This window comes from Accipiter gentilis, chromosome Z (genome assembly GCF_929443795.1).
Source record: "Accipiter gentilis chromosome Z, bAccGen1.1, whole genome shotgun sequence".
Classification (NCBI taxonomy): domain Eukaryota; kingdom Metazoa; phylum Chordata; class Aves; order Accipitriformes; family Accipitridae; genus Astur; species Astur gentilis.
In genome coordinates, this window is record NC_064919.1 from 8,931,760 (window position 1) to 8,958,994 (window position 27,235).

A 27,235-nucleotide genomic window follows, 5' to 3' on the forward strand; every position below is an offset into this window, starting at 1 on the left:
TGAGATATTCTATGATTCTATGGTTCTGTGATTCTAATTTCTAGTTGTTTAGCATTGTCATTTTGTGAGATAGTGTCACATTCACTTATTCTATCTCACATAAGTGGGGAAAAAATGCTGCAGGATTCATTCAGTTCTTGCTTCTTGCACTGATAAAAATCAGGAGTGGTACAACTGTAGCACTGCCACTTGGGTGTAGTCAGTATAAAGCCATTAGAGTGAGAGAATTAAACTTTTTTGCAGCTTGTTTGGCAGAGTATGACAAAAAGGAGGACAAAAAAAAAAGGTGACAGCCATGCTTTAAGCATCTATAAAGGCTGTAATTACATCAGAAGATTATTATTGTAAATTTTTAATGCATTTCTTGAAGTCTAGGAGGTGGGAATACCCCACCCCCCCCTTCATACTCTTTTCACAAAGTATGGGGGTGTTTACAGGAGCAATTTGTACGGTTAAATCTCTTTTCTTCTATTTTTTTTTCTTTTTTCTGGGGGGCCTCTTTGCTTTCTCTGGAAACCAGGTATTCTTTCCAGCCACTAGGAAGGTGTGTGACAAGTGTGATGACCAAGATGATGGACTTGCCAGCAGAGGGGAACTCCCTGATAAGAGCTGTCTATCAAAGCCGCCTTCGCCTCACCAGGCTGTTACTAGAGCATGGTGCCTACATCAACGAGAGCAATGACAGAGGTGAAACTCCGTTAATGATTGCTTGTAAGACAAAACATGTGGACTCCCAGAGTGCCAGCAAGGCAAAGATGGTTAAATACCTACTGGAAAACAAGGCTGATCCAAACATACAGGACAAATCTGGAAAGACAGCCTTGATGCATGCTTGTTTGGAAAAAGCAGGCCCTGAAGTGGTCTCTCTGCTGCTGAAAAGTGGAGCTGACCCAAGCCTGCAAGATCACTCCAACTGCTCTGCACTTGTGTATGCAATAAACTCTGAAGACAAAGAGACCTTGAAAATTCTTCTGAATGCCTGCAGGGAACAAGGAAAAGAAGTCATCATCATCACAACAAACAAGTCCCCATCAGGAAGGCAAAAAACGAAGCAGTACCTGAACATGCCTCCTGCAGACCTCGAGGAATGCCATTCCCCAACTGGTTGCATTTCCCCATCAGAAATAGAACTGAAAACCTCTCCATTCCCATTTTCAAGTTCAAATGAAACTCAAAAAGCACTATTGAGCTTTAAAGAGCTGGATCATCCACGAAGCGTGGACAATTCATCTCAAACAGTTTCACCGAAAAGAAAATCCAGCTCAACAAAAGTAGGCTCCAGGCTGGCACAAGTGCAGCGGCTACAGTCTGAGCATTGGGTAAAGGGCTCTCCGTCACTGTTTCACCAGAATAAAATTGCCTCTTTAAAAAAGGAACTTAAGGATATTACTCCAAAAGAACTCTCTTTTAAAATCAATGGCCTTGCCTTGTCAAAGAAATTCATCACCCGACACCAAAGTATTGACATAAAAGACACTGCTCATTTATTGAAAACCTTTGATCAAACTGGATCAAGGAAATTATCATATGAAGAAATGAACTCTCAGACTCCTTGTGTTGAAGAGAATCATAACCCCAGTGGGATTCCTATGGGTAAGGATGCCAGTTCAGGGCAAATCAGCTTTGTTTCAAACCTCAGCGGTATTATCCAGAGAAGGAATTTAGGAACAAATCACTACAGCTCTGAATCTCAGTTTACTATTCTAAGTCCTGCTGCTGCAGAAGGCAGTAAGTCAGTAATAGGAAAGAAAAAGATTCTTTCTCCATCTCACTCTTTGTTACCAAATTCTAGAGAAGTACTGGAGAACACGCCTCCTGTTACTCTGAGCAGGAGCAATAAAGCTTGTCTAGAAAGACATGGTTCAGGAGCCTTATTGTTGGATCATTATGCTCACACAAGACCAGGTTTTCTTCCACCACTGAAGGTGAATCCTCACCCCCCAATTCCAGATATTACTTTCATAAACAAGGTTCCTGGGATGATTTCCTGTGGACAAAAACCCTTAATACCAGCAGCACCTGCTTTGCCTAGGGAGACCAAAAATACACAAGTGCTACGGAGGCAGTCATTACAGACTGACCAGATTAAGCAATTAATTAATTTTTAACAGGGGATTAAAGAGTTACAAAATCTTTATGATATGTACATATTCACTGCACTACCTGATTGTAACGACACATATCACAGAAGATAGCAGGTCTGTGGTGTAAAGCTCTCTGCCTTGGAATGAGTTAAATAGCTCAGACACTACATGAAAAGATACACTTAACTAATGATGCTGCTTCCTGCAAACTGAGGACTATTTATTATACTGTTTCCATAACGTTTTCAACTTCAGCACTGAAACTTTACCCGTGACAGGCTGAACCCACAACGGGTCTTAGGCACTGCAGTTCTCATTTTAGGTTGGAAATACTATCCCTCCTAGGTTTCCCCAAACGGGTACCCTTTCTGCACCCAGAATGGTGCTACACATGGAATTTGGGAATTTGAAACATCTGACTGTGATGCTGGACACCAGACTGACTCTGTCCAAGTTGTGCAATATTCAGAAATTCCAGACACAACCAGTGTGCACAACAGGTGGCCAGTGGCAAGTGCACATAGGCAGTGTCTTGTGGCTTCACTGCATGTAAAGAGACAATACACAGTCAATAAAATTCCTGTTGCAGAGCTGTGTTGCATGCATAGCTATGCCAAGGGAATTCCAGCTAAAGACTGGGAGCCTGCTTCAGACACCTTGCTGCCCACTGGAAGTCAGTGTGATCCCCAGAGCACCGGAGAGCTCAAGTTCAGCACGCAATGCCTGGGAGCTGAGTCAAGAAGCCAGCATAGTGAGCAAGAAGTCCTGAATAATCTCATGTAAAATGACCAGATCCTGCTCACACTGTCAGTAAGGCACGTCAATCAACTTGGGCTTCTCAAGCTATTGGATTGCTGGAATCTTCTCGCTTAAAAAAAGGAAGGGTGGGAGGAGGCACAGGTTGTATCTAAACTAGGGTCCATTACTTTCTGTAGTTCCAGACTCCTCAAAAAACAGAGATCTCCACATCATGCAGGAGCTACTTCTCCCCAGTCACAGGCCTGGGTTTCTCTTCAAGAAAAGATAGAGGGGGTGGGACACATCCAGATGCTGTCTTGATCAGCGAGGACACTTGACACACGCTTGGGAGCAAGGGAGGGCTCTGTCCTTCTGCTCAGACACACCTAAAAAAATTCCAACAGCTACAACACTCACCTGGGAGATGGAAGTCCTCATTTTGCCTAATTTGAAGCAGAGGACTGAATTTCTTACAGCTGAGAAATACTCCTTTGCCTCCAAGCTATTGCATATTTTTAAGTGTCTCTATCTAAAATCTGTTTTTCCTTCCCATTTAGTATGCTGCGATTCCAAACATCTACCCTGTTTTTGTGCATATTCCATAGATGCTTGATTTCTGGTATTGCATTTAGGATTATATAACTCATCTTCTGGAGACTGAGAAATACTGAATGTGTTCTGTTTTGTCATAGTTTATAGAAATTAATTGTTTTGAAATTGTGTCTGTATAATGTGAATTTCTGTATACTGAAACGAGGTATCGTTTTTTTCTGAAAATACACAGTAGGTACTATATGCCTTCTTGCAGGTTCAGTCAAAATTCACCCAGTCTGACATTGCCTAACAAATAACTGTGATGTTATTTAGCTTTGTCCTCAGTGTAAGATGATTTCAAATGGATGATAAATGTACAGTGTCTGTAAATACCTTTTTATGTAAAAACACAAAAATGTCCAAAAGTTCATAAGATGCACATTTTGAAGGAGGGCACATCTGACATCTAGAAAGTAAAGGAGTATGGTTTACATCTCTACACAAGAGAGCAGTTGTATATCAAGTGCTGATCTGAAACTACAAATTTAAATCTTGAAAACAATTTTGCCACAAAATCTCTCCAATCTCTAGTGATGAGTGCTAGAAGGCAGATGATCTTACCGTTGATCCTCTGGCCAAGATCTCCAAGGTAGCCAGAATAAGCAAAGAGGCAAATCTGTATTGCAACTGTCAAAATTAATTCTTCCCCACAAAATACAGGTCTTGAAAGCTGTGGTGTCCTTTGTGCTCCTCCCGTCACAGCTCTGCTAACCTGGGACGTGTAGCATCCTGATGACAGCTGGGAAGGCCCACAGCGAGCTGCACTATGCTACTGCCTTTGACTTACTCAGATACGATCGTCACACTTGTTTTGTTTCTCACCCCTCAAGAGCGATCAGTACCAGTCACAAAAACATTGGGTTTTTTTTAATTGGAGATGGACTATTCATCCACTGAAAGATTCTTGGTCATTTATGGATTGGCTGGCAAACTCTAGCCTCTGTACATAGACAAACAAGAATGTTATGTTAAACAAAAACCCACCTGAGTTTGCACATTAAGCATCCAAAAATGAGAAAGTTTCAAAAGTGAAGTTATGTACATCTTAAGAGCTATTAAATACCCATGGAAATGTAGTGAAGATGATGAAGTATTTGATTCAGGTTCTATCTCTTACTTCAGGAGATGTTGCTGGAACAGCTTCTGCATATACCAGGTAGAAACAAGGATTACATGGAAATCTTTTTATGGCAGATAAATTATGTGGAACAACATATGCCAATATTAAATTATTAACTGGGTACAAATTGGTCCCTACAAACACCACATACAAACACAATATACTTTTCAAATTTTTTTATGATAGTATAAATGGAATCAGCAATTTGTAGTCTGTTCATCTCATAACGAAGTTAAATATTTGAAGCTAAAAACATATCTTTAAAAAAATACAAATTCTTTTTTTAGAAAAAATCACGAGATCAGATGTTCTAACTGGTATCTTTGCTGAAGGTATAAAGCCTGATTTCTGCTGTATTGGTTTTAATATTAATTACATGTATGGGATTACTGCTCCCTCAACCGGAACAGTATTTTTTTTACAAAATGCTTAGAAAACAGAGGAAAATGGCAAATGTCTTGAGAAGTGAGGTTCTTCTGTAGTGTTGCCAGTATTTTGTGCTTAATTTTGATGCAGAAGTAATGTGAAAGGTTAACATTAATGTTTATTGTTGCATCAATGTTACAAGTGACCTTCAAAGGAAAACCAATTCAGTTTTGTTCTCTTGATGTTGCTATGATGCATAAATAAAAGTTATTTTTTCCCCCATTCAGGAAATATGGACATAGACACATCCTTTTACTCACCACTTAGGAGACGCTGAGTCACTACCAAAGGTACTCACTCTTAAGTGTTTCTCAGGCTGTCTCTATAGAGGAAAATTGGAACAGTTAATTAGATTTAATCCAACATAGCTAAATTTGTACAAAGTATTGTGTGAGAGAAGCTTTTTCTGTCTGTCGGTAGCTTACTGTGGTCCCACTTCAGTGGAGATACACTTCTGCCATCTTTGAAGTCTTAATCCTTGTCATTTTCCAGTCATCCATAATGTCTTTTAAGCAAAGAATGAGAAGCAAGACTTGAATTCCTAATGTTAATCCCCTGCCCGAAACATTGAACTTCACAAACGACAAAAAACCTTTCAGGTGTTCTTGATGCATCTTGATAAAGAAATCACAAGCTGAAACTTCTTCCTTGCTAGTTTTCTTCTAAGAGCTGTGGCTTTCCATCCAGAGAGAACAATCTGGACTTGGACCTTACAGTGAAAAATTAGCAAAGCTTGTCCACTCTAACTTGTAGAAAGATTAATGGCATAAAATGCTTAAACATTTAAACTATGTAAAATGGAAGTGCCACTTCTGTGAGCAAGCATGCCTTCCATGTAAGTTACAGCTTTCAGTAAAACACATTACCTATGAGATTATTGATTTTTAATCTATGTGGTACGTTTAGAAAGGTGAAAAACATTTTTTTACTTTTGGTTTCCATTTTCTCTGCAAAATGCTGGGAAACCATACAACAAAAGTAACTTCTAGACAAATAGTGGTGGCCTCACAAAAAACAGTGCTCATCTGAAAAACCCTGACGTTTCAGTTTAAGAAATTTAAGAACAGCAAGTCACTACACAATGCTGTAGAAAAGCAGTTTTCAAGGCTATGTTTAAGCTGTGGTGTTCAAAGTACAGTTTTCAAAATATCCTTCCCCACACTTTTTGTTTGTTTTTGCTTTAAGGAGAAAGGCATTTGGAGTTGCTTTGCTTTGATTTTTGTCTTTTACAATTATGCAGCACTTCCAAAAGAGTATTGCCATAATTTGATGCAGCTACACGAGAAAAATATTAAACTAAAGCAGCCATTAATTCCTTTTTTTTCCCTCATCAGTCCTTAATAAGACCTTAGTCTTTCTGCATCTGTTATGCAGTACAACTAATTAATTTTCCAACTAAAATCAGGCATTTATGAAAGTAAACCATTATTCCATTTAGTTGGCTATTTTGTTCATATAACAAGAGCATGGCTTCTTATAGAAAGGCTAACATTAGTCACAAATAGCCATCCTACTAAAAACATTCACACTGTATTCATAAAAGGGACAAGCTTTTTTTTTTTTTTTTTTTAATTAATGTTGAAATCCAGAACTAGAGGGAGGAATGCCTCTTGTAAAATATTTCCCAGTGTTTCCTGCTCCCACATTTTCACCTTGAAGTATTACTGGCACTGCAGCACCTTCAAGGAGATCAGCTTTGATAAGGATACATCTTAAGAAAACTCAGGCTGGGTTTTTTTCAGAGTGAAAGGGATAAAATTCCAATTTTTGTGACTAATTGTTCTGATAAAATACCCAGCTATTAATCCTTTTTAAAAGACAACAGGTCTTATGCTCCTTTACACAAGTTAACCTTATTTTAAAATAGATATATATGCAAAACTCCTCTTCTTCAAAGAGGGACACCTGTTATCTGAGACAGGCATCTCCTTGGCTGATGGTGTGTGTAGCTGGTTGAAAGAAAGCACAGACCTTGTAGGAATGTCCTTTGCTTTGGCACTTCACACAATTAAAACATAAGCTTGTTTATTTCTGCCGGTACAGAATGGGCAACTGAACCCGAGGATTTCGATCAGGGGCCAAGGCACTCTGGTGACAGGAGCAGTTCAGTTACTTTGTACAAATTCTTTACTTAAATTCCTTGCAAGTATATGTTAAAGCTCAACAAAGATGAAAGTAAGTTTGTAATAACTGAACTATAGGAATTACAGAAGATTTACTTAAAACCCCTCCTGCATCCATATTAATCCTGTATGGTAGTATGTACTATGTAGCAGGTGAAATGTGTCAATAAATCATAAAAAAGGTCTAGGCTGAAAGGAACCTCTGGAGGCCTCGTCCAACCTCTAGCTCAAACGAGGGATTGCCTCAGCCATGCTGCTCATCTGAACCGGGATTCAGGAAGCCAAGGTGTCAACAGTTCAACATGTAAGGAAGCAGCAGAAGACTCAAGAGTTATCAACGTGAAGTCAAAACCACTATTTTAAATTTAACCAGGAAGATAGCATCTCCTGTGGTAGCACTGCACTGTAGATCTAATGTTAATTCAGAGATTTTGTCCCAAGCAGAAAGAAAAATTAATTTATGTTCAGCCATTTAAAAAACACACGAAGATCTTAAATTGAACAGTGAAAGGGTTTTTTTTAGAATTGTATACAGTCCAGTTTATTCCCAAATTTCTGAAATCCAGATACAGATGTGTGCTGATGAACTGTAATTAATTCCTGTATTTTTTCCCTGAAGGCATCAGCTACCAATTTTGAACACTTTCGCGAGCTGCCACAGATGGCACAGGTTACACAGCCTTCTCTCTCAAAAGCTAGTCCATTTTAAAATACAAACTTGACCTGTACATACATACATTTAAAAAACACAATAACAAGAACACCTTTTTAAAACACATTTTAATTCTGCTTGGACAGATCCCCATTGAGATTATGAATTTGCATATGCAATTTTTTTTTTTTTCTTCTGCTGCAGCAATGAGAGGAATCACAATTAGGCAGTGAAAGCAACAGCTATAATGACAGAAGGATCACTAAAAAATTCAAGGGAACCAAGCCAAAGTACACAGATAATAAAAAACAACATACAGTTGCTCCAAAAATTTAGATGTTCAAAATTCAGAAGATGATAGAGTACAATACTTCAAATTTTACTGGAAACACAATAAAAAATAAGGCTTCTTTATTACAGGTTTTGATGAATAAGCTCTGCTGTGGCAGTCTATGTTACCCCTGCTGCTTATTGCACCAATCTGTCAGAAGTTACTGCTCCTGTGTAAGGAAACACAGACCTTAATGCCCCAGTGTAATTTGGAGTAACTGCAATATAGAGTATTTCCTTCAACCATGCTACTAAAAGGTCAATGATACAATAATTACAGTAATTTGCAGTAAAAACATGTCAGAAGTAATTGTAGCTAGAAGAAGGTAGTAGCAGATTACTTCACTGCAAAGACATATGCCAAAACTCATCCAGCAATGCCCCAGAAGTGAGGCAAAGAACTGAAGACTAATACACTCCCCTGGCTTGGATGTTATCCAGCAGCCCCACTTCTACATATAAGTTAGTACAAGATTTATAGATAAAATTCGTGGTAAAACTGACAGTAAACATAACAAGCTGATACATAGAAGATAAGCCTAGGTATCAGGGAGTCACACTGCACAGACAAACAGGTATTCTTTTAACAACAACAAAAAAACAAATAAAAGAAGAAATGTCTGTGAACACCAAAACACAACAATAAAAATTCGGGTTTCAATTAAAATTTCAAGGAATTAAGTAGTTTTGTGATAGAAAAAGGTTTCTAATTAACATAAAGCTTATAGAAAAAATGTTTCTTCAAAAAAATGTCCAAACACTTCCTAATATTTTTTCTTCTGTTAGCAGTTTTACCCTTATTAAAAGAAATACTCTGAAAATTAAAAAATTTTAAATCAAGTGAAAGAAATTTTAGAACATAGAAATCTATGGAAAAGCTCCCCTGACTCTTGGATATAATGTAGGATGCAATTCATAATACTCTAATAGGGTCTCCCTAACCTTTAAAAAACAAACAAAATCCAAACAAGCCCAAACATTTTTAATTCCCCAACACTGTAAATTCTGTATTTTTTCTTAGAGAAAAGGAAGGACAGAGCCATTTCATCACCAAGTTATTAAATGAGTTATAAAGACTCTCTGCTCAATTCCCTAGCTCTGTCTTCTTCATCACCAATAATGTAAATTCCTGATGGTGGGCTGCAGAAGTGGACGTTTATGTAAACCCAATTCTGCACAAGGGGACTTGGGAGGTTAAAATACAGCTTTCTGGGGCTGTTGCACAAAAGACAGCATGTGCCAGGTGCTGGAATCAAACAAAGCACAATAAAAATCACAAGTGAAAGCTTTACAGTGTTCAGACTCAAACATTAATGGACAGTGCAGAAATAAGTCTGTGGTAACATTAGCAAATGGCCTGATTACAGACAGCTGGCTGATAAATAAAACAAAAGGCTTTTATTTGAAGGTTTTAATTGAAGAAAAAGACTGGGATTTTTTTTGCAGTCAGAGTAGGGCAAAACTGAGTAGTTCTTCAAATGAATGCTGAAGATGAAGATGGGGAGAACTGCTTTTGGTAAATGTGTCTTTGGGGGCATTTTCTTCGATTCCATAGAACATTTAAACAAAACAAACCTCAGAAAATTAGCTTCTGCTTTGCTTTCATCACTGTACTTACATGTTACTGCAGGATATTATTGAGTAGTTGTGCATGACCAATGATGCCAATTCTTTTCTGTAACATTATTTTATTTATTAAGTTCCATCAAATTCACAGAAAAATACAAAGCTTGACCTACACTTGCAGTAAGTTAGAAATGTTTTATAAATCAATTAACTCACCTGCACATGCTGAACAATACCTAATTCCATTAAAGTCAACAAGATCTTTCATGTAACAAGGACAATTAAGTCTGAAGACCTGGCTGAAAGAGATCAACAGACATGAGCCAACAGTGAGAGAGAAAAAGATTCCATAAAGAGGTGGCAGAATTTATAGATCCTAAACAAAGTTCTAAGTACAAGGAACAGATCTTTGACAGAAGGTTAAAAAAAAAAAAAGAAAAAAAAAAAGACACAGCAACAGCTAGAGTAACATAGACCTGCCACAGATCCCCATTTCTAACCAAGTAAATAACTGTCTTTCACCTCAGCTTTATTATCTTATTGCCAACCCCACAGTTAACACAACTTATTTTAGAAGGAGAGCATTTGCTTGAAGACTGGCATGAAAACAGAGAAACAAATTCAAATGAATTTATTTACATGAAAGTCAGCCCAGACTGACATGAACAACAGAAACGACTTCGCAGGAAACTAACAGAGATCCATGGATAAAAAAATACATACAGAAATACAGATATGTAGGATAATCCATACAGAATAATCAAATTCACCATACAGTCAAACCCTTCTGTCACTGCAAGAATGCTTCACAGAGTTAATTTCTAGCATTTTGTTTAATCTAGTTTTACATATCTTGTTACCTTAATTAATTTTTCTGGTAATCCAGATCATACCTTCTTTTAATTTTATCTGAATATCCCCATTTATTCACATCCACATATAGTACTCGGTGGTATTTCTTCCATGAAGTCTGTACCCTTAAAAATACTTCTGGCAATCACCGATTTTATTTTTTTTTACATAATAGTTTAACCAGTTTTAACAAATCCTAATACTTCAGGTCAGAATTGGTAAGTGGAAAAAAGTTTCTAAATAACAGAAAACTTTGCTAGTGTGTACACAAAAAGGCCTAACCCACTGAAAGACGAAATCCCTTAGGACAGTAAGTGTAACTGCCTGCAACAAGGAGCTGAAACAAGATCTAGGAGTCCCTTCCAGTCCTAAATGTTTACATAAATTGTGGAGCAAAAGGATGAGATACTTGTCTTTAAATCTATTGGAAATAAATGTATGGCTAGAAAGCATTGCTGCTTCTGAATGACCAGCAATATGTTGAAAAGAAATCTAGACTAAGCCTAGAACTCATAAAGTGTTCAGTAAGAATAATACAAAAAAAATCAATGCTCTTTAATGGCACCTTTCATTCAATAAATGAACATGGCTACAGCGATGTGTCCTCAAGCTGCTTCTTTTATATCCCTAAAAAGCAAATTCTGTTATTCAGACACTGCCTGACTCATTTTGCCTAATGCAGCTACGTTGCATTTGATTCCAAACGCTGGCTGATGTCCCCTAAGTGCTTGTTGTTCAATGGTATAATCCAGAAAATAAAAACCTCTGAACTACACTATTTCCTACTAGTTTATTTTATGTACTATAGATTCAAAGCAATGTCTATAACTTTGGTTTAACTGGAGCTTTGGTCATTCATATATCCTGTTCTCCCTGAAGGGGAGTTCGGTGAAAGGGTCATCATCCAGAAAAGGATACCGTGTGATCATATATGCTAGCACACATGTTCAGGCAGTAGTGCCTGAACCTGTTTTAGTCAGAATGATCTGGGTTAGAAAAGGGTCTCTGAAGCGTTTAAAATGTTCTCCATAGTTGTGATCAGTTAGGAAGCAGTTAATCTCTCTTCCTCCCATGGTATAGCAAAGTGTGTATGCAAAGCTCAAAGAAAGAGATGCTGTAATGAATTGAGAGGTTAAATCTGTTCAGATCAGATCACGTTGTCACAGTGAACTAAAAAAATACATAATTTATCCCAATTCATTAAAAGGAATCACACTGCCAAACTTGACCTTTTGGTGGTTACTGCAATTCACACTGACTGTGTAAATTAAATTAAGTAATCTGTTTAACTATTCCAACCAGATATTTTCATTATTTGGAAAAATATTTCCTAATTTTATTCAAGTATATTGTATCTTAGTAGGTAACAAAAATTATGAAAGTTCTAACCCTCAAGAACGTAAAACAATTATTAGATAAACCTGGTGAAGGAACGTAGGTAACAAGCAGGAATCTCGATTTTTAATGACTGCATGAAATCACCACATTTCAAGATTTAGGATTAATAAATACAACTAACTTTTCTATCACAGTTGTACTAATGCTATGTAAGAACCAAAAATTGCTGTATTTAAGTATTTAGTACTAACAGCCTGACCAGCATTGTGTAAAACATCAAAGTTAACACAATTCCTGCAGGAAGCATGTGAGAAGAATGGGAAAAGGAGAACAAGTCTCTTCCTAGAATCAGCTTTTATTTAGAAATCAGAATCTCCTCTGTCACTGTGAAAAAAAGCCTTTGTACTGTTTGGCAGAAGGCAAGAACACACAGCTTGTGTCTCAGTCTGCACAGATGTCAGTATCTGTATTAATTTTAAGGGATGTAGAAGCAGAAGAAGCACGAAATGCTTCAAATGAAACAGGTCAGACTCTTCCTGCAGGGTAATAAGCAGGGTTGCAATAATTTTAGTTTTTCTCAAAGGGAAGTTCAACTTTTGAAAATTTGTGAAATTGTATTCCGAGAATTAAAAAGGTGCAGAAACTAGAAGAACGTAGAAAATAACTGCTAAGAAGGAAATGTACAAATTTTGCTGTAAGCACTAATCACTGTACAGCTATTTTATTCTTAGAGCCTCTAGCTTTCAGAAAGACAGCAGCTGAATGTTTTACCTAACTCCTGTTATACTTAAAATTTAGTTTCAAACTCTTGAAAAAATCACCAGCACTTCTCTCTTATAGAACACTATAGCTCTTTTGATGCTGTCTGATGTATGCCTCACTGTAATCCATCTTTGTGCTCTAGGTACAGGACAGGATTATTCTTCATTTTGGGGGCTCATTTGCCCCAGCACCTCGTGCAGTGCAGCTACAACTGCAACTCAGCCTTCTCACAATCCAAGGACTATGCTGCTGATGGCTCAGAAAGCATGGAGGCAAGCCATGGTGTGGAATGCACAATCACCACGTTACAGAGAACCTGATCGGTTATAATTCAGCAAAAATAACCATTCTTTCTCCCTGGAATGTGCAGCATTACAGATCCCACTCTCCACATTCAGCAAACAGAATCTTCTGTTGACCAGGAGTGAGAACATTATCAATTGCAGTGGCATTAAAAATGGAGTGTATCAAGATGAGCTACAAAATAACCCCTTTTGGAACTGCATAGTTCTGTATTTAATAAAGTCTTGACTCTTGCCCTCCCCTATAAAAAGTGAAAACAGGCTTTGGTAGAGACTGAGTGTCCTGTAGATTTTGTCTTAAGCAAAAGCAGATAGTAGCAAACTACCTTGGTCCACAACTATCACCTGGGGCCATTCTCGCCTTTATATGCTTGCAGGGAAGAAGTACCAGTGTATTTAGGTAATGTGAGTAGCCTTTACTACACACCACTGGGTGAATGAGAGGGAACATGCCTATTGCGAGTAAGTAACAATTCTGACCTATTAAAGAAGGCATTAAATTTCTATTTGAGAAGCCATTCAATAAAGTGTTATACAAAAACACCTCCAGTGACCATGGCTGCATTTTATACAATTCTTTCAGGAAGGAAAATACATTTCCCTGAACAAGCAATCTTCATGTTTAACGAGGCTAAGTATTATAAGGTCAGAGTTCGCCTGCTTTGTATTTACTATTCTACTCCTATGGCTTTTTTGAATTCAGAATTTTGTGGCTCTAAGATGTCATAATAAACCCTACTTTTATCAAAGTTTTCTCGGATGTAAAGCAAATCTTCTACAGAATAGAGATCTTCCTTTCCTGTCCAAACAGTGAGGGTGTATCTATATCAAAAAAAAGGAAATAAAAAAGAAAAAAAATAGAGAAAGAGAAAAAAATAATATGTTATTATCTTAAGATAAAGCATGTAAGACAGAAAGATGTTGCACTAATAAGCTCTTAAAAATATTTAGGACTAAGTATCTGAATTTTAGCAATGCAATTAAATACCAAAAAACTTAATCTCCTTCACATTTCAAAGTTAAGCAACCACTATTTATGAACTATCAGAATTAACAGTTTTATATGACCCTGCTCTCCCCACACCTCTACATCCAGGTAAGTCATCACCCTCTACCCTGCATTTGTGCTAAAACCGACAGCATGGAGAGTCTCTCCTATCTTCTTACCACAGTGACTTCAAGTTCCTGGGAAAAACAATTGCTAGATCAAAACGCTACCCACAGAAACAGGCATGAACAAACACATCCTAGTTTGCACACAGGGCACACAGAATGCTTGGTACAGACAGACTAGCTGAAGAATACTACTGATAGTCTTTAAATAAACCACTGTTTGACACATGCAAACTAAAATTTGCAGAGGTCTATTCCTTTGACACATTTTTTAGTTCTTCATTACGGAGGTAAGTCACACAGCTTGGCTCCAGTCAAACCTCACATTCTTGCTCCTAGAGCTAAACTTGCTGGAACTTCCCAAGGAGGACTGCAAAATTTTTAAGGTGGACAATCCTAAAACCACCCAGAACAATTTATCTGTAGCCTGGTCCTTGTGTGAACTGTTCTGCCAAACCTAGCAAGGAATACAATAAAAAAATCCTAGGCAGATATCCAGCAAAGAAATTTACCAGGCTGAGCATTTGAAGTTTGACAAAGTAATAAATAGTTACAAGCAGAGCACTGTAACAGAAAATATGAGGCAATCTCAGTTGTACATGACTTTCATTCTCTGTGTTTTGTCCCCTACGTGATGTGTAGTAACGCCACCTGATTAACTAAATGTATCTTCTGTACTTTAGCACACACACTTTTCTCATTAATTGCACAGACTTTATAGAACTCTTAAAAAAACCTGAAGAACTTCGAAGTATCATTTAAAGTTAAAAGCACTGCCCTCCACAATCTCCACATGACAAATACTTCATTTTTCCCCTTTGTTTATTAAAACTGTATTAATCCAAAATACAGGAAAACAGAATTTAGTTGTATGTCAGCAAAACTGGCTCAGGAATTTCTGTCTTCTAATCATGCTACTAAGAAAAATCAGAATTTTTATGCTGAGGTGAAAGAGAAAATCCTAGTATTTCAGTGGGAATAATGCCTGTATCCAATGAGGACATATTTGAGAATGGCACAATTCATAAGACATACTCTTAACATAATATTTTGGAATTAATTTCCCAGTTTCAAATGTTTTAATTCTAATTTCTTGATTCACCACTATAAATGAGAAAAAAAGCACTTTATTTTTTCCACCCTGTTGTCTCTAATTACTTAGACATCTTCCATACAAGTCACTGTCTTAATTTTTCTGTCTTGGGCTTTGACCTTGGTTGGTGTTTAAGGAACTTTATTAAATTGTAGCTAGACAGAGTAGGTGAAAAAGATTAGTAAAACACAGTACGTACAAAGCACGTTTTATTCTCATTCTATTACATGTAACTAAGTTTTTTACATGAAACTGTTATGGGTTTGTAAGAACTATATTTAGAAGGAAATATTAAGTCAGTGTTTGGAAACCACTGAATGTACTTCAAGTACCTAAGCAAAATCAGCTTCGTAACACACTCATTAACTTCTAACCTAAGAATCACCTTTAATGTTTTTACGCCACTTTATTTCAGAAAATATAAATACTGAATCCAATAAAAAGTATCTATAATATTTAAGTATTTCAATTAAATTAATTCCAAATTGCAACATCCAACTACTTGGTCTATTAAACTACATTAGTCTTATGAAATGCTCAATAGTGCAACTGGATTACAAACCTACACAAGATTCTCTACCTATATTAAGTAATTTTAGAATAGGCTTTTGGAATTTTATTAAAGAAATGAATAGTGACCACTTCTGTATGACAACACAATGTAAGAACTGAAGGAATTAAAAAACTGAAGGGATAATTCAAAAGAAAAAGTATTTCCAACATAATTGGGATAAGTATGTACACATAACTGTGCTACATTTAATATAAACAATTATGTGCCTTTGTAATAAAGACAGCTAAAAATAAAGGCCCTCAAACTTACCTATCCGACTGTTGCATTAACCAACGCAGCTGAGATATTGACTGTCGTACTAATGCTGCTCTTACAGGGAAAGTTACAGGCTGGGAAAGTGTATTGCATATCTGAGCCATTTCTTTCACCATGATCCAATCATAACCTACAATAAAGACCATTTGATTAAAAAGATTTCTTCACAAATACAACCTCTATTAAGGCACAATAAATTCTAGAATGGTTAGGCTGCAAGATAATACAAGAGTAAACATGGGTTTTGTGAAAATGACATAACTCTAAAATTAAATCACTAAATCATTATAAATACAAAATGTCACTGTCCGAGAGGGGAAAAGCAATACTGGTATAAAAAAATAAACTTATTCTGAAAATCTTTATTTCTATTAATTGCAGTGTTATTTTACATACAGTCATAGAATGTGACATTTTCTAATGTCCAGGAAGTTGTATCTTTGCTCTCTCTCTAAAAAACAGTGTTGCCATTGACTTCAACATGGACTAATTTTAACTTGATAGTGACCCTTAAAAAACAGAAACATTTTGAAAAATTTAGAAAAAAATTGAATTAATGCAATAGAAGACTTGAAATTATAGAGAAATAAAGCACGTAAAAAATTTTGTACTTAAACAATGCTAAAATCGAGCAATCTAAAATGCTTGAAGTGCCTGCTGTTGAGATTTTTACAAGCACTGGAGCTAGTTAAAATGGTATTTAATACTCTCTTATTTCTACAGGCTCCAAAAATCTTAACTTCAGTAACAACTGTTAGTAATTCTTTCTCAAGTACTCATATGCAATGTTGTGACTGAAAAGACTTAGCAAATCTTAAAAAACCAGGTTTTGTCGGGCAAACAGCAACTTGTAGTTGAAATCAATCAAATAAGCTGTTTTTCTCGTGTCTTACAGCATATCCTTAATTAGCATCACCATAAACTGAAACTTAGAATGGAGATAAAGTTACATTTATTAAAAAAGATGACTCAGTACAACATTTCCAGTACATATTTCCAGGAACTTTTTACTGCACTGAAAATACTTTGGACAAAGTACTACACAGTTTAATAAAATTACGTTATAACATACAACAAAACCCTTGTAACACAGTATTAAAACTTGCTGATAAACAATTAGCAATTTGGAAAGGTGTACAATTTTGCTGTTGTAGTCAGAGACAATATTGGCAGGGACTACACCACTGCACACAAATGCATGTGCACTGGAGCGAAACACCCTAAGAAAGCAGCTATGAGAATTAGGAGAGAAATCCTGTGGAAAGGACCCTAAGATAATGGTTACAAGTTCAGAATCTAAATTCAAGTCAGGGACTAATAATAAGAAACCTCAATTAGATTCTCAAAACTGAGATTTTAGAAAGTTACGAACATAAATAAATTGGAAAACTTATTGCAAAAATTCAATTATTCAACAGAAATGAAACGTTAAAAACAATGTTGACCTATAATTCAATTTCAGTTATCTGCTGCAAAAGCACACCAATAGAGTTTTACATTTCCACCTAATCTATTTTTCTTCAGGAGATGTGCCACAATTCTGATTACCGAACCAATCCTCCTAGGATTCAGGGAGCAGACTACCTGAAACAAGGCGTGAGCAATCTGTCCCCCAAAATTCCTCAATATGTGCAATTGAGTTCAAGAAAAAAATCCTGTTTAACAACAAAAATATCATTTTTTATGCAGTTCTACTGCAACTGATACATTGAAGTAATTGCTATAAAACACTATCAAATATACACCAACAAAGAAAATAATTCTTATCACACTTACTATTATTTTCAAACTGACCAGGTGGCATATAACTTATTTTCAATCAATTATGAAATACATTTGAAGAAAATAAACTATGCAGTGTAAGCATTAAATTTTCTATCTTTACCTTTATTGTGTTTGTCGGGGTGCCAGCCAGTTGTCCATCCCAGCGATAAGGTTACAGTTGGGAAAAATGAAGTGACAGTGTCAAGGAACCCTTTTGCATCCACTACAGCATTATTTCCATTAGGTCCCAGTAGGATGTCCGCATTGATCCAAATGGGTCGCCTCAAATGCTGCTTCACATGTTCAAGAAGCTCCAGGGAAGGCCGTACGGCTTCTAGACTGTACCAATAACACATGGGCGAGATGAAACACCTCACTCTGATTGAGGACGTGAAATGTACAGTACATATATAGATGGGTACGTTAATGAAACTGTCCCTGCAAGCAAGACAGAAAATGCTGAGGACCCCTTTTACCACCAGGTGACTACTTCTGCTGGTGTACAGTAGCGTAAGCCTCTTGCCTCCCTGCTGCCCAATATGAACTGCTTCGTGGCTCTTACCTGACGGCTCTTCTAACTCCTGCCCTGTTAAGACTTGGATGTTACTGAACTATTAGGAAGGATTTTAATTAAGGAAGCCACTGCAGGCTCCAACACTTTTGTAGTGGTTGTTCCCACAGCTCAAAAGTGTGGCATGGTAGTGGTAGCATGAAGTGGTCTGCCCATCAGATGTTCATCCTACAGCTAATTATTAAGTATGAGATGTAGTCACATGAGCAACCAATGTAGCACCACTTGTAAGCATTTAACAGAATACCTCAAGACATATTCTCACTGTTCTCTCAAATCAAAAGAAAAAGTATAACTAGAAGGCAAACAATAATCTTCCTCTATCCTACCCAAACTGTCAAAACAGCAGTATTGTGGAAGGAAAGGAAATGTGGAATAATGGGGAAAAGGAATGAATGCCAAGAAGAGACATTTTTTTTTTTCTCTCACAGCAAATTAATTAACATTCTATGTAACATTCAGGAATTCAAAATCATAGTCACAGTTGTGATATCCTTACTAATAGCAAGGACCTGTGTTTTCTCCTGCGAGTCGTGAAAAGCTCTGAATAAGCCATTGTCTAGTGGCTTTTCCTCAAAATCTTTCAGAAACCCAATACAGAGCTGAGCCAACAGAAAAATTTTTCATGTTGTTCTGCATGGTAAGTTTCCCTGTTCAACATCCTGAAGTGGTCCCTCTGGGTGTCACAGCAGCACCAGGAAAAGGAAGGGGAAGAGCAAGGAGAGGATCACCACTGTTCTGGCGTACACGGATATAAACCATAGGCTACATGCTCCACGGATGCCTGGCTGAACAACACAGATGATGGTTAACCGCTACCCTATCTTCCCGATTCCCAAGGCCATTGTATCTTCCCAATTCCTAGCTGTGTATTTCCAGCCTCTCGCACCAGTGCTGATGCCTGCCTTGGCAGCAGTGGCAGAGTTCAGGGACATAAAGTGGTAAACTTTGGTTTTGTCGGGATGGTAACAACTTATTCCCTAACCTGGCTCATGATGAGGTCAGATGAATCGTGTCAGGATTTGCGGCCAAAAATGGGAATGGCAGCCAGCTGCTACGTTACGTTAGCTCGAAAGACAAAAACTGTCCCCTGAGCTGCCTGTGTTTTTTCCTGTGAAAAGTCAGTTTGTACATTTTAACTTTTATATTGTTGAGAAAGCTGCATAGCGGCAGGAGTTCCACCCAACACTTTCAGTATTAGCTCAAGTCTTCTTAGAAAAAACCTAGTGATGGCTCGAGTTGACATTACGGGCATAAGTATTCCTCATGTTGTCTGAGGCCAGAACAGTTCACATTTTCCCATATACAAGGGATTGTTGAAGCCAATGGAATGCCTTCCTTTTTATGACAAAGTACAAGATAATGTAAAGAGAAAAAAGCCCAAAGCAGCATCTCTTGAAATAAACAAACAAAAAAACACAAAGCCAGACAGCACTGCTTCTATCGCACAGCGTTTGGAAAATTCAAACGTATTGCTGACTCCATGTTGAATTACTCTGGCATTTTTGAAGTGGGACTCTAAATTCCTTTTGCAGAATACATTCATTTCTGTAGATAAAGCCAGCAGAATGGATTATACGGTCAGTCAAACTGACATAGAGTAGAAATATACAAAACACTTATTTTTAAGTGCTGTTGAAATAACCTTCAAAAATTCAGCAATGGTATCCAAAGAAATATTACCCCAAAGAACATCAAATTCTGTTATCACTCTTTTGACTATATGTGCACTGTGTGCTTTTATGTTTTAAATAGTAAAATAAATTGCTCTCGTACAATTAGACTTCCATAATGCAACATAATTTTAAAAGCTTTTTAAATCACTGCACTTGACCGGAAATTCTTTGTGGAAAAACAAGAGGTAGATGTTTTAAAATTAATTTAAAAGATAATCAAAATGAAGAAAGAAAACAAAAAAACAACCAACAAACAAACACCTACTTCTCTTACCCTTTCCCTTCTCCATCCAGGCAGACATTTACAGATTCTGTAACAATAAAAGGATTTAGCCTGCCCTCATCTTTTGTACTTTCATGAACTTCCACATGAAAACTGTGATTGCATTACACAGAACAACAGGTATAAATCACGTTTCACAACTACCTAGCTTTTTTTTTTTTTTGCATTTCTATACCATACTTAGGCATTGATGAAGCCCTTTTTAATGTGCGGGTGGATTCACCATCTGCTGCAAAAATAAGACATTGTATGTGCAAATTCAGACAAAGCTAAAGTTAGGAGTTGCAGAAGTGTATGTCTGAAAATCACAGCTCACTCTGAACCCCATTTCAAACGCTTCAAGGCAATCTCATGGCGTTTTCAGGTGTATTTTCCATTAAAGAAAATGAAACAAGCTAATGATTAAAATTCTAAATGAATGTCTGAAAATGTAATTAATGTTAGACCAAAGAAACTGAATTTACTTCAATATACATGCACCTTACCACACAAAAAGCAAGACGACTTTTTTGTATTACAAACCATGCTGAAGGAATCTAACACCACATCATATGTGATATCTGTGAGAGACTGAAAGAGTTAATGTCTCAAACATTGTGGTGGGGCAAGTTCTGCTTCAAGACAAACCCGGCACAGCAAGGAACCCAGGTGAAAAGCCCATCAGCTCAGACATCAGCAACAGGAGGGGGGACACGCTGGAGTGTGCGCAGCTCCCTGTTCTGATACCAAGATCAAACAACGGTCAGGTCTGCAGGGAAGGAGAGATTACTCCCCAAACAACCCCCAAGCCCAAAGGCTCACAAACTGCTCATCAACCCGACGAGTTCAGGTGCCTGCCTGAAGGAGGGGCAAAGATGATAAAAGGACACCAACTGAAGCCCCAGCTGCACAAGCCCACCAGGACTGGACCTGTCGGCTGACTGGATCCCTCGGCTGACTGGACCAACGCTGCACCCAGGACTGGTGAAATCTTTCTCTCTTCCTTTTTCTCCCTCTTTGTTCTTCTCTCTTTCCTTTTCATTTTCCACAATCCCTACACCTCACTGACCAAGTCTGTGACTAAGAGTGGGTCCAGCCGCCCCTAGACCCTTCTCTGAGGAGGAGTCTGGAAAGCAAGGGGCTCTGCTCTGAACCTTGTGACTCAACGGGAGGGATCTCCTTATTCCCTGAATCGAAGTATATGGTTACAGTTTACGGAAGTGGTCCTATGCCAATTCCTGTTGTGAGAAACCCTGCCACCTACTACCACGTCTTCCCAGTTCAGTTTGATTCTGTCATGAATAAAATCTTTAACTGATAGTTTGGTGTCATTTCACCTTAATTTAGCCTGAGGGAATTTCGAATTAAACACAACTCCCTGGTCTGTCCAGTCTGGGTTGTGACAGTATGAGATCAGATATTCAAAGGAGTACACCTAATTCTTGAATTGAGACAACCCCAATAGATTAGTTAGCATTGGAGCTGACCAGGAAACAGAATTCCTCTCCTTTGGGGTGGGGTGGGGAAGCTCTGGGAAAATAAAGATATTCATGCTGGTATAGGATGATGTTTCTAAATTATTATGAACTTCAGCAGACCTGGAACAGGAGTTGGCTTTTCAGAAGCTCCCTGAAAAACCCTGACACTTTAATTCGCCTTCCATGGTATAGAACGACACCAGAAAGCTAGATGACAGCACGACAGACCTGTGCGCTGCCAGGCAGAGAGACCCAGGGGGCTCAGCCCCGTTTGCAGCCTGGGAGCCACTGTCTGAATTCCCAGTCAGAAGGTTGCCTTTCCCAACTTCTTTGGGAAAGCCAAAAACTGACAGGAGCTTTCCAGACAGGCACTACCATTTCAGTTTTCCTGATAGGAAAACTTTGCTCAGTAGCAACTCAGCAATTCACTGAATATGAAATCATTACTTGTAGTTCAAAAGACTTTTAAAGCTTTTATTCTTGTAATGCACTTAGTAATACTGATTATGGTTCCTCATTTTCTGTTCAGGAAGGAATGCATTACACTAAATCGCACAGCAAAAACAAGTTCAGTCTACCATCACCAAAGGAGAGTTAACACTACCTGTAAAATTGTTAATTAGTAAGAATGCAAACAATATAAAAATATTTTTGTCTTGAGATACCTCTTAAAATCCAGCTTGATGCCTTTATCTGTGTTGACAATCTCTTTTAGCCATTCCTGCAATGTGTTGTCACTGTCTGTTTCAGGTGGGTGAGCCATGATAGGGTCTCCATTACCTCCCTTGCCACCACGAAGAAGGACATCTGCTTCTATCATGTGAACATCACCTGTTGATTCAAAAAATGAATGCTCTAACAGAAGCAAATCCAATAGTTCCAGTGTCTGCTTCAGAGTAACAAAAATAGCGCAAGTCTTTCTACACTGGACTGTGCACACTTACACTACCCAGTACAAGCTGCTGTCTGTGGAGCAACAGAGATACATTCGTTTGGGTACTTTAGCCACTAAACTCTTCAGAAATCTACAAGCATGTGAAAATTGGTTTTTGTAGATATATTTGGCCAAGTAATAACGTTTTGTTCAGAGGAACAGCAAAATGAATATCCAAAATGTGAATCCACTCATGCTAATTTTCAAATCTTTTCCTCTTAAAACAGGCTTCCAGACAGAGCCTTTTAGAGAAAAGGTGACCACAAGATTTTAGCAGGGGCAGAGACCGAGTACTCCCCTTGTCTCATCCTCGAAACTGACCAACCCACCTCAGTCAAAACTTTTAAAAAAAGTCAGCCAGCCAGCAACATCTGCCATGAAAATGGTAGCTGAAACACGAGACAAATGAGTGGAAATCTTAGGAGCACTGCAAACTCTTGAAAACAGCTTGCTATGATGAGAAGCATCTGAGAGCCTGGGCAGTGCTACCAGCTTTGCAGAGAATTCAATATATACATTTACTTAGACTGAAATAACAATAAAAAAGATAATCATAATTATACACTCAATAGAAAGCAAATTAGATATAAAATTACATAAATTACTTATTTCCCTGATATTCACATAAATTAAAATTAAAATTCACTGAAAGAAACTGCTCACAAATAACCTGAAATACTTTAACCACCTCGAACAAAATAGGGGGGAAAAGCAGTATTAAAACTGTCCGGTAGATTGCAAGAAATATTACCCAGTGTGTTACAACATTACACAATCTCGAATCATCCTAAAGAGACTCAGAAGAAGATCCATCCACATAGGATCAAAACTACTCGGGAATCCCTAACTGTTTCAGGAAGAGGGGACAAGTTTTGCAGTATAGCCCTGACAAAGCCGTCACAAGCACCTAATCCTCATGGCACTGCAGCTGCTCCTCAACCGGCAGGCACCTGGGGCAAAGCCAGCTTGAGAGTTGCAGTAATTTTCCAAAGGGTTTTGCTCCTCTGCCTGCTGTCCTTCTAAACAGCCCTTAAACCGAACCTCGTCGGATGGAGGGAGGGAGGGGTGGAAGGAAGGATCGAAGGACTTTCAGTCAGGTCATTTCCATTTTCTGTTTTCCAGAGCAGATCCGCAAACAGAAGCGTCAGCACAATGGAACGGGCGGCCTCCCACGAGAACAAGCAGGAAAGAACAGGGACAACTTGACCGCTGCTGCCCAGGCTGGCGTATTGGAGCTGCGGTCTCACCTCGGTGCAACTCCATCAGAGAAACCACTTTCACCTGCAGCAGCAACAGCTTTTGTGTCCTGCCGTGCAAACACATAAACTGAACAACACTCCAGATACGCTCAGTTCGAGTGCATGAAACCAGAAGGCTCCTTAACTGTGACTCTGGTCTGCTGGTAGGGGATGAAGAGCCTTAGTTAATCTGAAGGTCTGCCCCGAGAGAGAGGGCCTGCATGCCCGGAAGCCGGCTGCCTTTTTGCAACCAAACGAATTCTGCCTGATAATAGGCACCTCCACCAAACCTCCTCCCGCCGGCCTTCGCGATGCCGGCCCGCCGGTTCGCAGGGGCAGCCGGCCGTCCCGCCACGGGCCTCGCCTGGAAGACGAAGCGGCAGCGCCTCACGGCGCGCACAGGCCCCCTCTCTCCGTCCCCCCCTCAAGGTTAACGCCGAGGCGGCCACCCCAAGGCCGGGCCGGCCGCCAGCGGCTCGCACTTACTTCTCGCGGCCTCCCCGGCTCGGGCCTTGCCGTTGGCGGCGTGGAACCACCTGATGGCCGCCCCGTCTCTCGCCCCGATGCGCCGCCACCTCAGGAAGTGATCCACCGCCTCCTCGCCCCAGCCGCCTGCCGCAGCGCCAAGGGAGACCTCCCCTCAGCACCGGCGCCCGGCGGCGGCCACGGGTGCACCCCCCCCCCCCCCCCTTCCCCGCAACCGCGGGACCGCGGGGAGAGGCGGCGGCGGCAGCGGGGGAGGAGAAGGAGGAGGAGAAGGCGGCGGCCGGCTGCCCGCCGCCCAGCTCTTACCCTGCGCCTCGTCCGCCATCGCCTCGCCGGGGCCCACCCCGCCGCTGCGGCGGGGGGTGGGGGGTGCGCTCCTCCGCCCGCCGAAGGGAGGGGAGGGGAGGGGAGCGCAGCGCCGCCGGCTGACGGGCCGGGCCCCGCGGGGCTGCCGCCGCTCTCCGGCCCGGGGCAGGGCGGCGAGGGCCCTCGGTCCCGGCCGCTGGCGGCGAGGGCTGCGGGGAGGGTTTCCGCAGGAAGCGGAACGGGCGGCCCGCCGGGGCACGGCACCCCGCCGGGGATCAGCACAGTCGGGAGAGGGACTGCGAGGAGAGCCCCCGGAACGCCGCAAAGGCGAGACCCATCCACGCAGAAGGTGTCCTTTTTTTTTTTTTTCATAACAGAGGTAAGAGATCAGGCAGCTTAGTTAACTTTATTGATCGTTACTTAGAAGGAGATAGTACAGGGTAAGCGGCAAGAGGCAGCTGTTCCTCTGGTTACCCCTACGAACAGATGGTTTACCCATGGGGTGCCGGGGCAACAGCCATCTCCCACCCAGTCAGAGTCCTCAGCTGCTGTTCGGTCTGCCATGGGTGGTTTCTCGACTGTCTGGTTGCAGCTTCTTTGAAGCAAGGAGGCGTTTTGTTCATACTGCGCGTGGTGTGGTCTTCAGCTCTTCCCCACAACTGCAGTTTCTCTGAAGAAGTTATATTAATTAGCACAAACACAGCCTCAGTTTCCTCCAGGGCAAGATGTTGAAGCCTAAACCCTTCTACAACCGGTATTTTGAAGCACAGGTAACAGCAGAGCAGCGTAGGTTAAGTTACAAATTGTTTTTGATACAAAAACGTAGAATATCCCCTATTAGCATCAAGAAGGCATCAAAGTTTCAATAGTCTCATTATAAAGTTGCACCAGCATTTTTACTGAAAACAATATAGATCTCGTGTATCTTTAGTTTTGGGTCTGTTCTTGACAAACACTTGCGTGACAGTTACTAAACCCCAGTGATGGTTTGCTGAACCTCAGTACAAATCACATCCATCACAAATACATAAATAGATCTTAATGACCCAATATCAAAAATATGTACTATACAAGAAGCTCAGGTACACCAAAAATCAATCTGTTCATGAAAATTCACACTTAATACATCAATTCTCCCTGACAGTAAACGTGGCTACTAAGAGGTGGCAAAAGCAGTAGACAGGCACAGGACAGATTCTGCAGAATTCCTGTCTGACTTATTGCTATGTGTAGATTACATCAAGGGTAATCTCTTCTTTTTTAACCCTTGAAAGGTCAAATTGTATCAGGACTGCTGAGCACAGAGTAAAGAAAAAACCAGCAGTATTTATAAAAATAGCATCCATTTAGTTAGAGAAATCCTTATAAATACAAGAAGGAAATCAGTTACTTTGTAAAAAAATTAATTCAGAGCATGTTTTCCTGAAGCACCAGCATAACATCATAATGTTAAGGATTTCAACTACAGAGTCTTCATAAACATACCTGCAAAATTCTTCCTTGTGCTGACCATAAACAAGTGTCAGAAGGTGTGCACTTGTATTTTGTACTGACACCGGAAGTTTGCAGACAGCTATAGAAGAGCTCATATTTGAATCTCAAACAGCAAGGAAAGTTTTGTGCCAGCTTCTACTTCAGTGTTTAGCTCATTTATAGATGGAAAGCACACGCTGCAGAGATGAGATCTAACCACAGCGACTTTTAGTAACACTTGTCTGAGGTTAAGAGGCAAGGTAGTATGGCTTAAAGTTACACTACATATAGTAAATGCTACAACTGTGTAAAGAGGTAACAAAACCTGCCCTCTTCTGCACCTGTATTAAGTGTAAACTTTCAGAACTTTAGGAAACATTACAAACTACAGTTCTTTTGTGGCAAAGTAACCAGAGAGGATTTAAGGGGTTTAGAAAAGTTTTAAAATCTATTAAAACATAACAGGTTTAGAAACTTCAACATTATTTTAGTGTTTGTAGCATTATAACTTTGGTGTTCAGATCTAGCAAATCAGTGTACTGCCTGTAATCAGCCTTATCAAAACAGATGTTCTCTGATGAAAAATATTAATTCAATTTTCACTGGTAGACTCATAGGATCTGACATCCCACCATGAATCACAGGAATCAGAGCACTGTCCAATTCATTCAGATAGATCTGTGGAAGAAGGTAACCTCCAGATCCAGCCAAGTACTCAACCTAGAAGGAAAACACATTAATGTTGATATTACTTTTCATATTAACAAGACAACACAGAAGTGTAGTATCTTGGTAAAAGAATATTTCAGCTAGCATGAAGTGACAAAATAACAAACACTGGCAACTGGATGGGTTTTGAGGTCAATCACAGACAATTAAGCTTGTCATTGAGAAGCATGCAATATTCCCCTGGGTTTACAGGGCCACACATCCTCTTCCTCTGTGTCCCAAACTGCTTCAGTCTGATGTTGAAAAGCGATCCAATTATATCCTATTATCACAGTTATTATTAATTTCAAAATATACTACGGAAAACTAGATTTTTCAGGACTGTATTTCCAGCTTCTCTCAAAAAAGATAAGAACATGTTCAGAGGCAAGGTTCTGCTGTTTTGTAATCTTTTGA

General features: G+C 39.3%; 3 protein-coding genes across 7 annotated transcripts in view; 1 reads left to right on the top strand and 2 right to left on the bottom strand.

Moving 5' to 3' along the window:
- Nucleotides 1–431: 431 nt before the first annotated feature.
- ANKRD34B (ankyrin repeat domain 34B) lies at nt 432–2,117 on the top strand. Its single transcript, XM_049795212.1, has one exon. The coding sequence runs from the start codon at nt 561–563 to the stop codon at nt 2,106–2,108; it is 1,548 nt and encodes a 515-aa protein (XP_049651169.1). The 5' UTR covers nt 432–560; the 3' UTR covers nt 2,109–2,117.
- Nucleotides 2,118–2,623: 506 nt separating this feature from the next.
- Nucleotides 2,624–24,769, bottom strand: FAM151B (family with sequence similarity 151 member B). Of its 4 annotated transcripts, XR_007505076.1 has the most exons (8): nt 24,638–24,768; nt 24,332–24,457; nt 22,339–22,504; nt 17,808–18,025; nt 15,917–16,052; nt 13,627–13,709; nt 5,223–5,284; nt 2,624–4,356 (listed from the first exon to the last, which is right to left on the bottom strand). XR_007505076.1 is itself a non-coding variant. In XM_049795216.1 (7 exons), the coding sequence occupies exons 1-7, from the start codon at nt 24,654–24,656 to the stop codon at nt 5,274–5,276; spliced, it is 759 nt and encodes a 252-aa protein (XP_049651173.1). In that variant the 5' UTR covers nt 24,657–24,768; the 3' UTR covers nt 2,624–5,273. The 4 variants fall into 4 exon arrangements, 3 of the variants coding, with proteins under 3 accessions (XP_049651173.1, XP_049651172.1, XP_049651170.1); XM_049795216.1 differs by having other exon boundaries at nt 2,624–5,284; XM_049795215.1 differs by lacking the exons at nt 2,624–4,356; nt 5,223–5,284 and adding an exon at nt 6,507–9,932 and having other exon boundaries at nt 24,638–24,769.
- Nucleotides 24,770–25,024: 255 nt separating this feature from the next.
- Nucleotides 25,025–27,235, bottom strand: part of ZFYVE16 (zinc finger FYVE-type containing 16) — a 35,392-nt gene continuing 33,181 nt past the window's right edge. For both annotated transcript variants that reach the window (XM_049795034.1, XM_049795033.1), the window contains one exon: nt 25,025–26,830. In XM_049795034.1, coding sequence (XP_049650991.1) covers nt 26,669–26,830 — 162 coding nt within the window. In that variant the 3' untranslated portion in view covers nt 25,025–26,668. The remainder of the gene's footprint in view (nt 26,831–27,235) is intronic.

Bases quoted from the DNA above. Each gene is read 5' to 3' on its own strand.
- ANKRD34B (XM_049795212.1), top strand. From the start codon at position 561: ATGACCAAGATGATGGACTTGCCAGCAGAGGGGAACTCCCTGATAAGA.
- FAM151B (XM_049795213.1), bottom strand. The intron at 16,053-17,807 runs GTAAAGATAGAA...TCTTTATTGTAG, and splicing joins CCCCGACAAACACAATAAAG to GTTATGATTGGATCATGGTG. The intron at 13,710-15,916 runs GTAAGTTTGAGG...TTTTTGATATAG, and splicing joins TTAATGCAACAGTCGGATAG to ATACACCCTCACTGTTTGGA.